General features: G+C 46.7%; 1 protein-coding gene across 1 annotated transcript in view; it reads left to right on the plus strand.

Annotated features, from left to right (window-relative positions):
* The first annotated feature begins 2,769 nt into the window (after positions 1 to 2,769).
* The window catches only part of RPS6KA6 (ribosomal protein S6 kinase A6), a 626,385-nt gene continuing 615,680 nt past the window's right edge, over positions 2,770 to 13,474 (plus strand). The window contains exon 1 of the mRNA XM_085607823.1: positions 2,770 to 3,103. Coding sequence (XP_085463949.1) covers positions 3,041 to 3,103 — 63 coding nt within the window. The 5' untranslated portion in view covers positions 2,770 to 3,040. The remainder of the gene's footprint in view (positions 3,104 to 13,474) is intronic.

Here is a 13,474-nt window from a genome sequence, read left to right on the forward strand (position 1 = left end):
CCGTCTCTGACCTAGCAGGGAGAGGGAAGGGATTGTCAGAGGCTAGGATTTTTATTGATAGTGTTGCGCTTTCTTTTTTGATATGCTCTGTTGTGCATCAGAATCTCGGACATCCTGGGGTTATTTGTGGGTGTGAGAGCCCTATTCTGGCACATTCGAGTCACCTTTTGAGCCTCTTGATTTACCTTTGGTCTGCGATCATTGTTTGTCAAATCTCTGCTAATAGTGCCCACTAGAATACATCAAGGTGCTAGCATGACCTGGCTCCTGAGTTATTTCCAGTTCCCCCACTAAAGATCTGCTGTACCGTTTCCTCTTAATATGGTAGGCTGCCGCAGCGGAGACACGGGCGGTGGTTAAGTGCCTCCTGGTGATCCCGGGCTCAGCTGCTTGTACATGACGATGTGTACATTTCAAGGTAATTCTTTTAAACTTTAATTTTAAAAGATACACACAGGAACTTGCTTTTGATTTGTTTTATGTGTTACATAATAATCAGTAAAACGAGTTCAGTGTTTGTACGTCAGCCTCTTTCAGTTTAAAGGTCATCCGTATGTTATTAAGATGTTTTCAGTGTATGCCTTTTTTTTCCTCTTGTGTCTAATTGGGTTATGTGAGTGCGCTTGTGTGTATATGTGTGCGCGCGTCTGCCTGTGCGTGTGATGCTTGAACTGTGCTTGCATTTGTGCTGTTAGTGTTATATTTTTTCTTCCCCTCTCTCATTTTCTCTCCGTGTATTACTTCTTCACCCGTCACCCCATCTCTCCCTCCCCCCTTCTCTCTCACCTTACCCACTCACCTGTGTCTTCACCTCTTTCCCCTTTTTCTTTCTTTCTCACCTTGCACACTTGCCTTAATCTTCATCTCTCTCTCTCTCTCCCCTTTCTCTCTTGCACTCTGTCATTACCCATGGTGCCTCATCTAGCTCTCTGTCCTTAATATCTCTTGCTTCTTCACATCTGTATCTCTGTTCCTCCTGTCTGTGTTTTCCGTATCGCTCTCCACAGTCTCACACACTCATCTCTGTCTTTTGTTTCTGTCTGCCGCCATATCTGCCTTTTATCTCCATCTGTTCATCTGTCTCTTGTTTCTTTGTCTGCCACCCTATCTGCCTCTTATCTTCATCGGCCTGCTGCCTCCATCAGAGCACTTCAAAAGCTTTCATTTTCCAAACATGTAAATTAAATATTTCATTCAAGGCATCTCACAGGGGTGAGAAGAAAAAAAGTGTGTGCATGTATATGTGCATGTGCATAACTGGATACATATGTGTCTAAGTGTGCACATATGCATAGGGATGTAGGAGTGCCTGTGAGTGTGTTCTTGTATATATGTGCATGCATGTGTGAGTGTGTAAATGTATCTCCTCTTGGTAATGCTGTATATAATTGTGCATGCTGCCTTATGTAGATGTCTGTGTGCGCGTCTGTGTTTGTATGTGCTCCAGCCTGCATGCGTATGTATGCATGAGTGTGTGTATGTGTATGTATGCTTATATGGTTGCATCTATCTGTGTATGTGGCTGCAGGTGGCTGTTTCCAAATGTGTGCATGTCTATATGTGCATTTGTGTCTGTGTATTTCTTTGTATCTGTACTTCCACATTTGTGTGTGTGTCTATCTGTGCATCTATGTTTATTTTGAAGGTTTTTTTAGGCACATAGAAAGGCCCAGGGGGTGGGTAAGAGCACTTTACTAAAAACAATATCTGAGACAATAACTACTGGTTGCAGAAAATATTAACCTCAATAGTACCACTTTAGTACTTGAATTTAAGACTCAGCAACTGTACGGTGATAGTTTTAACTTTGGAGAGAACGTGCTAGTGCCCAGCACCTTGTCATGCTTTTTTTGCCTTTGTTTGAGCTACCATGTGTTTGTTGTTGTACTATGAGATTATGCAGAAGGTTGTAGATTGTGTGTCTTGTTTGTGAAATACGATGTCTTGTTTAAAAACGTGTGGCTTCAGGAGCATATCATTCCATTGTTGTTACTTTTTTTTTCCTAGCCAGCATATTATTCTTGTCTCCCCTCCCTTATAACATATTTCCCATGTTCTGGTTCTCCAGCGCAAGGAGCTCATACGAATGGCCATGACGCTATGCAAATATCATCATTCCACTACGTACTTAAAACAAAAGTAAAAAACATTGCCATTTTTAACACCAAGACAAGAGCTCTAGTTTTCACAAATGCGAGAACTATTGCATTGCGAGTGCGTGTTTGTTGTTGAATCGCCTTCTGGCACATTCAGCAACTGTGCTGGTGGTACAAGGCCTGGGGGTGCAGGACAAACAAAGCTGGGCCATGAGCCCCATCTCGCACCCTTCTAGATACGCCAGTGAACTGTAAACCATAAAAGCCCGTTCAAAAGTGATATCGCACCAAACATTCCTCACTTTCACGAAGCGAAAATGCTCTTGTTTACAATTTTTTCCAGTCGCATAGTAACGCGGCATCGCATCTGACAACTTGCTGCCTGCCCCTGCTTTTTTGATTCGGAACAGAAATACTGCAGTAAATAAAGATCCCGCGGAGAGCGACTGTCTAAAAAATAACAGCATGTCCGAGGAGGTTCCTAGTTGTGACAGCGCTAGTTCTATGTGCTTTAAAGTGTGTAGCATGCAGCTCCTGCGTAGTTTGGTTTCTCAGGTCCCGGTGGCTCAGCATTGGTATTCAGGGTGCAGCCTAGCCCCGGCGCTGTCACTCTGTTTCCTTTTTTATCCTCCGGTCTCCAGGCTGGGGATCTCCTCCGCTCGGTGACGTGTGCGTGACGCCGGGCGCCACTCGCTTTCCATGCTGCACAGGTAGCAGCGCCGCGGCCATATTGAGCGTTCAGCGGGGGCTCGGCTAGGGAAAACGGCTGGAGACAGCTGCGGGGCCCCGGCGGAAGGAAGCGTAGGCGGCTCTTGCAGCCCACTCTATGTACACACCCCCTCGGGTGGCGGTTGCTTCTGGGTGCTGCACGGCTGTTGCTTCAGGGACCGGAGGAGGCGGCAGCGGGGAGCAGCAGCGGCGATGCCTGGCCAGCCCTGAATGGGATGCCGATTGCTGGGCTGGAGGATCCCTGGCCGAAAATGGAGGTGTATTCCAGCGGTGGTGAGGTAGGTGCTTGGTTCAGGGGTTCATGGGGCTGTGGGGAGGGCTGTTTGGAAGCCGCATCCCGCTGTAGCTTTGTGGCATCCTGGAGGGGTTGCCGCCCGTCCCCGGGGATTGTTTTGTTGTGACGTCTGTTTTTGCTTCACCCCACCCGAGCCACAGATAGTGGTATAATCTTGGTACCCATTGAGAAATCCCTGTGGACATCCTCTGTCAAGTGTCTCAGCAAGAAGGCCCTCCCGCCAGCAAGTGTTTGCGATACATGTGTCTGTGTATTTGGTGGAGGGACAAGTTTGAAAAACGTGTCTATGGAGCATCCTTTCTGCTCTGCTGTAGAGTACCTGCTGCCCGAACACGGGCAGCACATGCACTTTGTAGAGTGGATACGTTGGCCCGTTCCCTCTTCTCAGTGCTGTCAGACTGTTTTCTCTCCGAGGGGTGGATGATGCCCTCAGAGCTCCTGCTGCTGCAAACAAGTTGCGCGTGCGTCATCCGACCGCCCCTTCTCATCACACAGTGTAATTACATCTCACGAATATGCTAAGGAAGAATTGTATACAGCCAGCTTTGAGAGTACTTGTGTATTTAGTAATGTCAATAGATGATTACTGCATTGTTGGTGCAGGGGAAGAGGAGAGTCACAGGGAGCTGGCTCTTCCCTGGGGTCTATGGTAGAGCAAACTCAGGCAGTACTTGTACGAATAGGATGGAGGGTGCGTTAAATGAAGTGACCCCTGTCTCGTGAGGGATGCATACACCAACAACATTGCTATCCTTTTCGGCGCGGTGAACAAAGCTATAGTACTGCACCGTTTTTGGGTGGTAGATGCGAATGTATGGTCCCACAGTCCTGAGCAGTGTATGACAGGGGTGCATGCGTGAGGGGGCGGAGGAGCATAACAGAGCTGCAGCCTTGTTATTTAGGGAGGCGGGAGCAAGCACGCAGCAGCCCAGATATCTGTCCGCATTGGAGAGAGGGTGCAGTCCTGAGAGATGAGGAATGCACACTTTTTGTCCGGTGTGGGTTAGGGGAGGAGGAACAGGCCACTGTGCTGTCCTGCAGTGCTTAGAGGGCGGGGATGCACACGGTCGCCCCTTTGGAAATGTTCCCATTCAGAGATGAGGTGCCCATAGATCTGAAGTCCTGGGGGAGGATGGACTCCAAACTGCCCGTGGACAGTGACGGGGGAGATAACTATTCTTCGCCGGGGTAGCATGGCTACAATTTAATATATTTATAATTCTGTTTGTGGTGGAATAGATAAGAGGTATGTTGTGTAGGAGAACTCCGACACCAGGAGACCTCATCCTGCATAACAACAAAGGGACTTGAGGGTTCTGGCTTCTCACTGTTTTGGGGGTTTCAGTCCTCAGGAGCGGATGGGGCTTAATGCGTGGGTGGGGTGTGTTGTTTTTTTCACTGTTTTAGTAGGATGGTTAATGTATGTGCTACACGCAGACGATCCCTCTGAAACTTGTTTGTAAAAAGTAGGCGTCAGCCCAAAAAAAGCTCCTGCCTCACGTGGTCATGGTTTCCACTAACGCCCACGTGTATGTATGCTTTCAGAGCTAGGCCTAACACAGATCTAGCGTGAGCGTTAAGCAATGGGAGAGAAAAAGGGCCAATGCCAAAATCGGGCAACAATAGGGTGGCAGTGTGTGTAGTAATGGTACTGGCTTACATTGAGGCATTATAAAACCCTCATACAGCCGCTCCCCTGTATCTTTCAGATAGTGCATGCTATAGGTTAACCACTGGTGTACTTTACATGTAACTTGGGGATTACTGCCTCTTAGTATTACAGGAAATCTCTGCATGTAATATTGTCATAGATGTCTATCGGGCCGAAGTTGCGAGCGCGACAAGTTAGTCGCGTTTTTCAGACTGTAGTACTAACCAACCACATACTGTCTCACAGTCCCCCTTGACTGTTTTCAAATTATGGCCTTCAAGTAACACCACACTTGTTTCTATTGGCTGAAAAACTAGGACTGTCACAAGCTCATCCTTTGGGCGCGTGGCCACTTGACATCAGTGCATGACTTAGAAATCAAACATTAGCTGACTGTCCAGTACTTTTGTAGGTGGTTTTGAAAGCAGGAATGGTATGTTTGAGAATCTGAATAGGTAGGGACTTCAGCTTTATCCAAGCAGTATCCCACAACTTGTTGGGTTTTGTGTCTGTTTCAAAAATATGCGAATCCTCATTGTCATTGCTCATTATTTTTCAAGACCTCATATCGTGTTGTAACTGAAGAGCTGAAGCTAGATCGTGTGGCCAGAAATTATTTTGTGTTTGTAAGGCACTGATGTTAAAGAGATCGTTGTGGAGCAAGGGTAGTCTGTAACGCAGCCAAATTAACTTCAGGTTTCACATGAGGGTCTGGAGGGCGCTATTTGGGTATGAGGATGGATCTTAACAAAACCAATCGCATTCCTATTCCCATAAACCCTGCCAATCGACTATTTCAGGATGACTGAATATGCAGAATTCTGCCTCCTGCCGATTCTCCTAGAACACGAGTTTAATCCAGTGGGCAATCTGCAAGATTTTTGGCCTCTCCAAGGATGACTGTGTGACAAACGTAGGTGGATGTCTTTCAATAACTTACTGTTTTCCTGGCATGTCCAGGTATGCCTAGGTGGAAGGGACAGCAATATTAGCGGCAGAAGCGTTTTAGGTCCTGCTTGACAGCTCAGCTTTCGACACACCATATGTGATCTACAGAAACATAACTTTATTAAGCACTACTGAGAAGTGCGCTGGCCCCAACCAAATGTTGATTGTTTTAGTACAGATTTTCAATGTGCATAAGTTGTATGTATGCTTTTACTGGGAAAGAGTGCTTTCATTGCGCTTTTTGCCCTGTAGGAAAGCTTATGCTCAATACAGGAGGATTGAGTTGGTTACTGTGAGAAGCCATTGATCAATGGCATAGGCCTAATCTGTTTATTGTGAAAAGTTACAATAAAGGCAGAAGGCCTGACTGGGTGTGGCTTGCGCATCCAACATGACGGATATGCTCTAAAGGAGCTCCGCATTCAACCCTATTCGTTGTTTATCCTGGGGTGAGCCGAACATCCGTCACCTGGGGATACCATACTGTGCTCCCTGATCGTCCCGCTGTGCCTGCAGCCGTAAATTCCGCTGTGAGTGGTGCTCTGGAGGTATAGGCCTCGGTTTACTGAGCTGGGGGCCGGGCCTGCGGCTGGCGTGGTGGGATTACTGTCTTGGGTTGCGTACTCCTGAGGCAGAGTAGCGGAGGACTTGGCGGCTAACCCAATGGTAGACTGTCGTTCAGTGGCCAGGAAAGACTGGAGGGGAGGTGTGCTGGAGAGCAGAGTCGCTTTGTCTGCTCCCATGAGACCCACGGAGGAGTGCGGCTTTCATGGACTGAAAGGTTTGCCATTGGAGCTTCCCAGTGTGTGGTAGAAGGTACCCCTCCCCTGACACTGCTAGCGGGACACGGGGCCCGCCCATGGGGGGCCTACATGAGAGCGGCACTTACTGTGAGAGACTCTTGCCTCTGGAGTCGTTGTGCTGTTCATAGCGGCACTCCCCAGTGACTGTCGCACGGCTGAAGTGATCTTGGGACTGGTGTGCCCGTGAATGGAGGTCGCTGGTGCTCCATGCAGCGGGGAAGAGAGACATGTGTCACGCTTGCCCCTGAACGGGGCTGGAATCGATTGGGCCCTAACCACGAGTGCATTTTGCCCAGACAGTACTCCCTAACAGAGGGTTAGCACATAGGGGTATTAAACTGCTGGGGGCTCTGCTGATAGCTACACTGTATCAACGTAATCCCTGCTGTGCTGCCACATATGGGATGTTCACCCGGTGCCCTCACGACTTATCACCTGCTGCATCCTTCTGTGAACTACTACCTCTCCTGGCTGCTATACTTGCTAGAGGGTCCTGTTGTGCTGCACTTGCTTGAGGCTGCTCATGCTACCGTGCTCATTGTTGTAAAATGATGCAGGTAATAGGGCTCTCTTCAACTACCATATCTTGACGGCTGCTACAGTAATACTGGTGCGGTGCATGGACTGCTGTAGGAGTTGAATGCCCCGCGGCCTTCCTCGCTGGCCTCACCACGGCTCCACCCCAGTTTTTGTATGCAGCAGTCACGTTTGCGTTCCTGAGATCCTAGGGCAGCTCGTGCTGCCTTGTGCATCTCCTTGCATGCTGCTGGCAAGTAGACCCTGGCCAGTGGAGTAAAGTTGTGTAGCACAGATTTCTGGAGCTGGAAGCAATTGGGCGTCTACGCACGGGCACTTGGGGCACACTCTTGAAGTCCTCCGCTGAATGGGGCTGGTTACCAGGCAACACTGGTCATGGTGATGACTCCACTCAAGTGCCTTCTATAAGCGACAAACCTAATGCTGTCCTTGCAACTATGAAAAAATTGGTACTGCACCTGAGAGGACACGCAAGTCCTTGGAAAGTAAAATCAATGTGGTAATGACAGATATAACATTTCTCCATGCGGATCATCGCAAACTGGCGAATAGACTGCATATCACTGAGCTGACCCTTACGGAGATACAGGCAAGGCCCATGAACTTGACTCTTCAATGTGCCTAATGGTGGAGCGCGTGGAGGTACTAGAGCGCCACATGGAAGACGCAGAGGGGTGCTCGCACCGCAACAATGTCTGCGTCATGGGACTCCTGGAGGGTGGGGAGGGGACAGATGCCATGGCTTAGGTGGAGGAATGGTTGTGCTAGCTGCAACCCCAGGATACTTTTTTGTAGTTCTTCTTTGTGAGGTGCGCTTACTGTGTCCTGTAGCGCTGGCTGCCCCCAGGCTCCAATCCCAGGCCATTGTTTTGCCTTCTACACTACTGGGACAGAGATGCTGCCTAGTGTGAGGCACGGAAGCAGCAGGAGATCGCAGTGGACAATGCAAAGATATTGTTTTTCCCAGAGTATACAATCCATGTACAGACACAGTGAAACTCCTTTCTTGTGGTGAAACGTGGCTCCGGGTACTTGACATCAGTTATGTCCTCTTCTTCCCAGCATGATTCCAGGAAATGGCAGAGGGGAAGACGCATGTCTTCAACTCCCCAGAGGACGTGTGGGATTGGCTTGAGGGGGCAGGGCATTCGACGGCGGTGCGAGCACGGTGCGCTGTCACCACAACCCTTGCTGGGGGAACCCAGAGACGCCGCAGTGGATGTTCACGGTCGCACCGCTCGCCTCGACCAATGGCTGCATTGGACCTGGAAGAGGTCATTCAGGAGAGATGCCAGGCCTTACGGAATGCTGCTGCATCGACCGAGATGGGTCACAGTTGTGAACTGGACGATGATTCGGATAGATCTCTAAGCGTCTCTACTCCTTGAGTATTTGGCCCTCCGGAAAAGACTTATCGGTGCTCCTCTAAGCACACCACAGACATCAGTTGACATTATCTGATTCTTGATAAGCCTGGTGGTGTCCATCTCATGACATCATTCTACACATGGCAGCTGGGTTTTGCTGCATTGTCTTCTCCTTTTCCTTTGTTGTTTTGTTCTGCGATGTCAAACCCATTTGTTCCTCTATTTCTTTTGCTGGGAGTGCGAAATGTGAAGGTGGAGGTTTTTGCAACCCTCTTGTTTCATGGCACGGGTTAGTAGAAGGCAGGCTGGAGTCATGCATGACAAGCGTGCCCCCGTGCAAGATGCCAGGTCTTAGACCTTGAAAAGGACTTTGACTTGTTAGAATGGGGGTATCTCTTCGCTGTACTGGTCTGATGTGGTATTGGTCATTGTTTTCTCCACCTAGTGAAATTCTTATATACCAGTCCTCTGATGAATGTATGTCATTACATCTCATAGTAATACCACACATGCCATTACAATGCGGGTATTACTACGCGATGTCAATGACATCGCATGCCATTACATCGCAAACTATTACCACGAATATGCCTTTACCACGCATGCCATTACAACGCAAAGGCATGCGTAGTAAAGCTATATTCGTGGTTAGTTTGGAAAGTAAGTGACTACCCTACCCCTACACATCCCTTCCCCGCCCCAGTCCTCTCCCTACAATTACATTACACTACACGACCCCCTAACACTACACAAACACTACCATAAACCGTAAAACACTACACAAGCACTACTACTCTACCCTAAACCCTAAAAAACGACACTATCCTTTACCCTTAAAATACTACACAAACACTACACTACCCTAAACCCTAAAACACTACAGTACCCTAAACCTTACAGCACCACAATACACAAACACTACACTACCCTAAACCCTAAAACACTACTCTACGCAAACACTACTACTCTACCCTAAACCCTAAAAAACGACAAGAGCCTAAACCCAAAAAAACACTACACTACTACACTACCCTAAACCCTAAAACACTAAATCACTACACTACACAAACTCTACAACACTACCCTAAATCACTACAACACTACCCTAAACCCTAATACACTACATTACACTACAAAAACACACTAAAACGTTAAAAAAAAACCACACAGAACACTACTTTTACACTACCCTAAACCCAAACAATTAACTCCCACCCCAAGAGCAAACCCCCTTACCTCTCTCCTCTCCAGCGTCGCCATCGGATCCTGCTTTCTCCTTTCTACTTGCTTCACGTCGTTGTGAGGAAACAGCCTGAGTTTCCTCACAACGACTTGGATAGCCACCACATTACATCGCATGCGTAGTAAAAGCACATGCGATGTAATGGTATGCGTGGTTTTACCCCGCGTTGTAACATCGCATGCGATGTAATAGCACTGAGCACCCTGATCTGCACAGGTGGGAAGTCTCCTGGGACTACTCCGCAGGAGGAAGAAGAATAGGGTTACGTCCCGCTTTCTAGATCTGAGCTTCATAGTTGCCAAGCGTCTCGCCACTTGCAGGTGGAAAGCCCCTGAGCCCCCACGTGTTGCACCTTATAAGCAATCAAAGCTCAGCTGGGCGCAAGCTGAGAGTGTGGCCCTGCACAGGGAGGCCATGCTAGGGCTGCGCAAATACCCTATTACTACTTATTAAAGCACCATTTCAACTGATTTGCAATTTAATCACTCTTCCGCAATTGGCATTAGCCCAGCTACAGTGGAAGACATATCAGTTTAGCAAACGACAGCTGTGAACTGACATTGCTCGCAGTAGTTCTACTTACACCCCTCATGTACACTCCTGCCTGATTCCTTGAGCACTGTGGGGATGACTGCGCTGCATACCTTTTTATCAGGCATGGTTGCCGGCGGGTTGGTGCTGTGCTGTTGAGTTATGGGGATTACTACTTTGTTCTGTGTGGGTTTACTACTATACGTTTATTAAAATGTATGGCTCTGTTTATGCTGTCTGGAATGGCGCCACAACACTCTGCTGGTCTTGTAGTTTATTGCAGACGTTACCCTGACAGAGTCCCTTTTCTTGTGCACGTACATATGGCTGGATCACATGTCTTGCTGGGAAACTCTGCATCGAGTTTCTCCCCCACATGGGCAAGTTAATGCAAGTAGTCGACATGACACCATTGTATAGCTGACTAAAACCATATTGCACTGTGATGTAATTGTATGGAATACTAACTTCCATTGCCCTGCTATTGTGTTGTATGGAAATGTTTAAAATAAAATAGTAGATTGCAATAAACGGATTAAAGCAAAAAGGCAGAGGGCCTGACTTATTTATTATGAAATCATATATATTTTTTTGAAAACTTTATACATTTAAAATAAACTGCTGTATCAGCCGGTGAAAAAAAAGATATTATTTCATGACTCAAATCATTCATTTTCATTACTACTTCTGTTTCCTGCCCTCAACTCCCAGCATCAATGTGTGAAGCATTGCAGATCATATTTACAGAGCTTCTGGAAGTGTATCATCTTTTTCTAAAAAAATTCTTCTCATATCCTCTGTAGTTGCCCATTCCAAGAGATCCTTCTCCCAGTAGGCGATTATCTGGCCACTAGACTTGAACTACTGAATAGCAATGCAGCATTTTGCTAACACCAGCACTAGTGTAACAAGAACACCATCTTCGCAAGAGCGATGCGACCTATAATAGGGAGAGTGTTCCCAAAGCTGATCGATTTCTGGAATCCCTGTAGCAGTCTACTCATATTATAAGTATATATTTGTCTGATGTATGAGCTGTATCTAAATTGCTCAATCTCCCATTGTATCACAATATCTAGAAGTCTTTCGGGTGTAGCACCCTCCCCAGCCTGGGTACATGTAAAGGATCATGCCACACACAGAGCTTGGTATTGCATGTCTTTATTCCCCAGCTTGTAAACATTCTGCAGCATGAATTCTATCCCCACACCCAAGCATTTATGTGACTGTTCTACAGAGTCCGTCAGGGACCAAAAAGGCCCCGTCATCTCTAACTCACAAGACACTACATCTCCCCCTTTGTTAACTAAAAAAGTACAAATAATCTATATATACATCACAACTCTTCAATAAGTCTTTTTTGGAGGTTGAAACAATCGCCCATATCTTGTCATGTGAGGCTGCGGACATACAGGAGAAGTGTCCATGACTGGCACTGGTGACAAAGACAATGGTACAGTCATTGAGCTCTCCGAATTCTCAGGTGGGTAAGCCTCTTTTTTGACATCTGGAGTTAGCGAATGTTGAGACATGTGCATGAAATGCGACCAGTCTTGCGTAATGGACTTTCCAGCATGATGGGCATTCACTATGTGTCCTTTACTTGTCGCAATCCTCAGTAGGCCAACATCAAATGGAGCATCAGACTTGCTTTTCCGTTTCCGCCTGATAATGATGTGGTGTCCTCTTTTGAACACAGTGCTCCAGGCACAGCGATACTTATACCCATATGTCTTCATTTTCCGTTTGTGAGATGACTCAGTAGTGCAAAGTTTATAAATGTCAACAGATCTTTCAATGGTCCATTGTTGCAACCTAATTCCTATGGCTCTCCCAAACATTAAAGTGGGAGGGCTTCCACCCATGGTGGAACGGGGAGTTGACCTGTATGCACGAAGCGTAGACTGAAGAACAGATATAAGGTCAAGCTGAAGGTTCTTTGCGAGGGTGCTCTTAAACCTCTTGACAACACCATTCACCTGTAGCCTGAGAGCTGTACTTTTCTGATGCTTGACATTTGGATGAGTGAGAAAATCTTTGAATTCTCGACTATTGAAAGGATGGCCATTGTCCGATTTAAAAATGGAAGGAACAACCCACGTTGCAAAAATGCTTTCTAAACTCTCAGGACTCTGTCAAGAGTAGTTGATGACAGATCTTTCACAAGGATAAAACGGGAGTATTAATTAACAATGACTAGTAGATGATGTCCGTTGTCAAGGAGTCTAAAGAAATAAATTGCAGTCTTCTTCCATGCATGCTTTGAGAGATCAGACATGTTTAATGGATGCGGGGAGGTTTTGATAACCAGCAGTTGCACTAATGACAGGCCCTTAATTCTTTTTCAACTCTTTCATCAAGATGAGGGAATCACACTCGGTCCTTTAGAGCTTATTTAGTAGGAATGATTCCATGATGTCACTCATGTGCCAGTTCAATGACTTGTTGTCTTAGACTCTCAGGTATGACAATTCTCTACCCTTCTAAGATGATGCCTTCTGGAGTGACTGAAAAGTATTCCTGCACATTTTAGAATTTCTGGTATTCTCGGTCATCATGAAGAGGTTGAGCATGCTTTCTCCACAACTGATGGGTAATAATGTCTTTGAGGATTTGCAAATCTCTGTCCATGCTTGTGGCAGGAATGATTTGTTCTACTGATATGGCAGCAGGTGTACTGGATTTCACTATGAAGTTAACATAAGCATCAGCCGCTTTAAAAATGGTGCCATGATATGGTATTGGTACACATGAGAAGTAGTCAGCAGGGTTTTGATTTTGTTTCTTGGACGATGCACAATCGTTTATTCATACTCCTGCAGGTGCAACTCTCACCTCTCAATGCGAGGGGGGATCTTGGCTTTAGGATTGCCGAAAATGGTGAGCAGTGCTTTGTGATCGGTAAATGCTCCCCATACAGGAACATATGAAAATGTTCACAAGCCCACACCACAGCAAGACTTTCTTATTCAGGTTGGAAATAGACCTGTTTCATCGATGACAAACTGCTGCTAGCACATGCCACATGTGTCTTGGTGCATTGGGATGTCCAGTTTTATGCAATTTCAGAGGTGTTATCAATTGTATGTTTGATTTTCTTGAATCTTTGTTCACATCGAAATGGAACATTTGGTTTCGTTAAGTCACTCAGTGGGGCACTCAGAGTGGCAAAGTCATGTATATACCTTGAACAGTAACTGGCCATACCAAGGAAGCATCGCAGCATAGTTGCATCTTGTGGGAGAGAAGTGGATGAGGAGGCTTTTACTTCATT

The sequence above is a fragment of the Triturus cristatus genome, chromosome 5_2 (genome assembly GCF_964204655.1).
Source record: "Triturus cristatus chromosome 5_2, aTriCri1.1, whole genome shotgun sequence".
Taxonomy (NCBI): domain Eukaryota; kingdom Metazoa; phylum Chordata; class Amphibia; order Caudata; family Salamandridae; genus Triturus; species Triturus cristatus.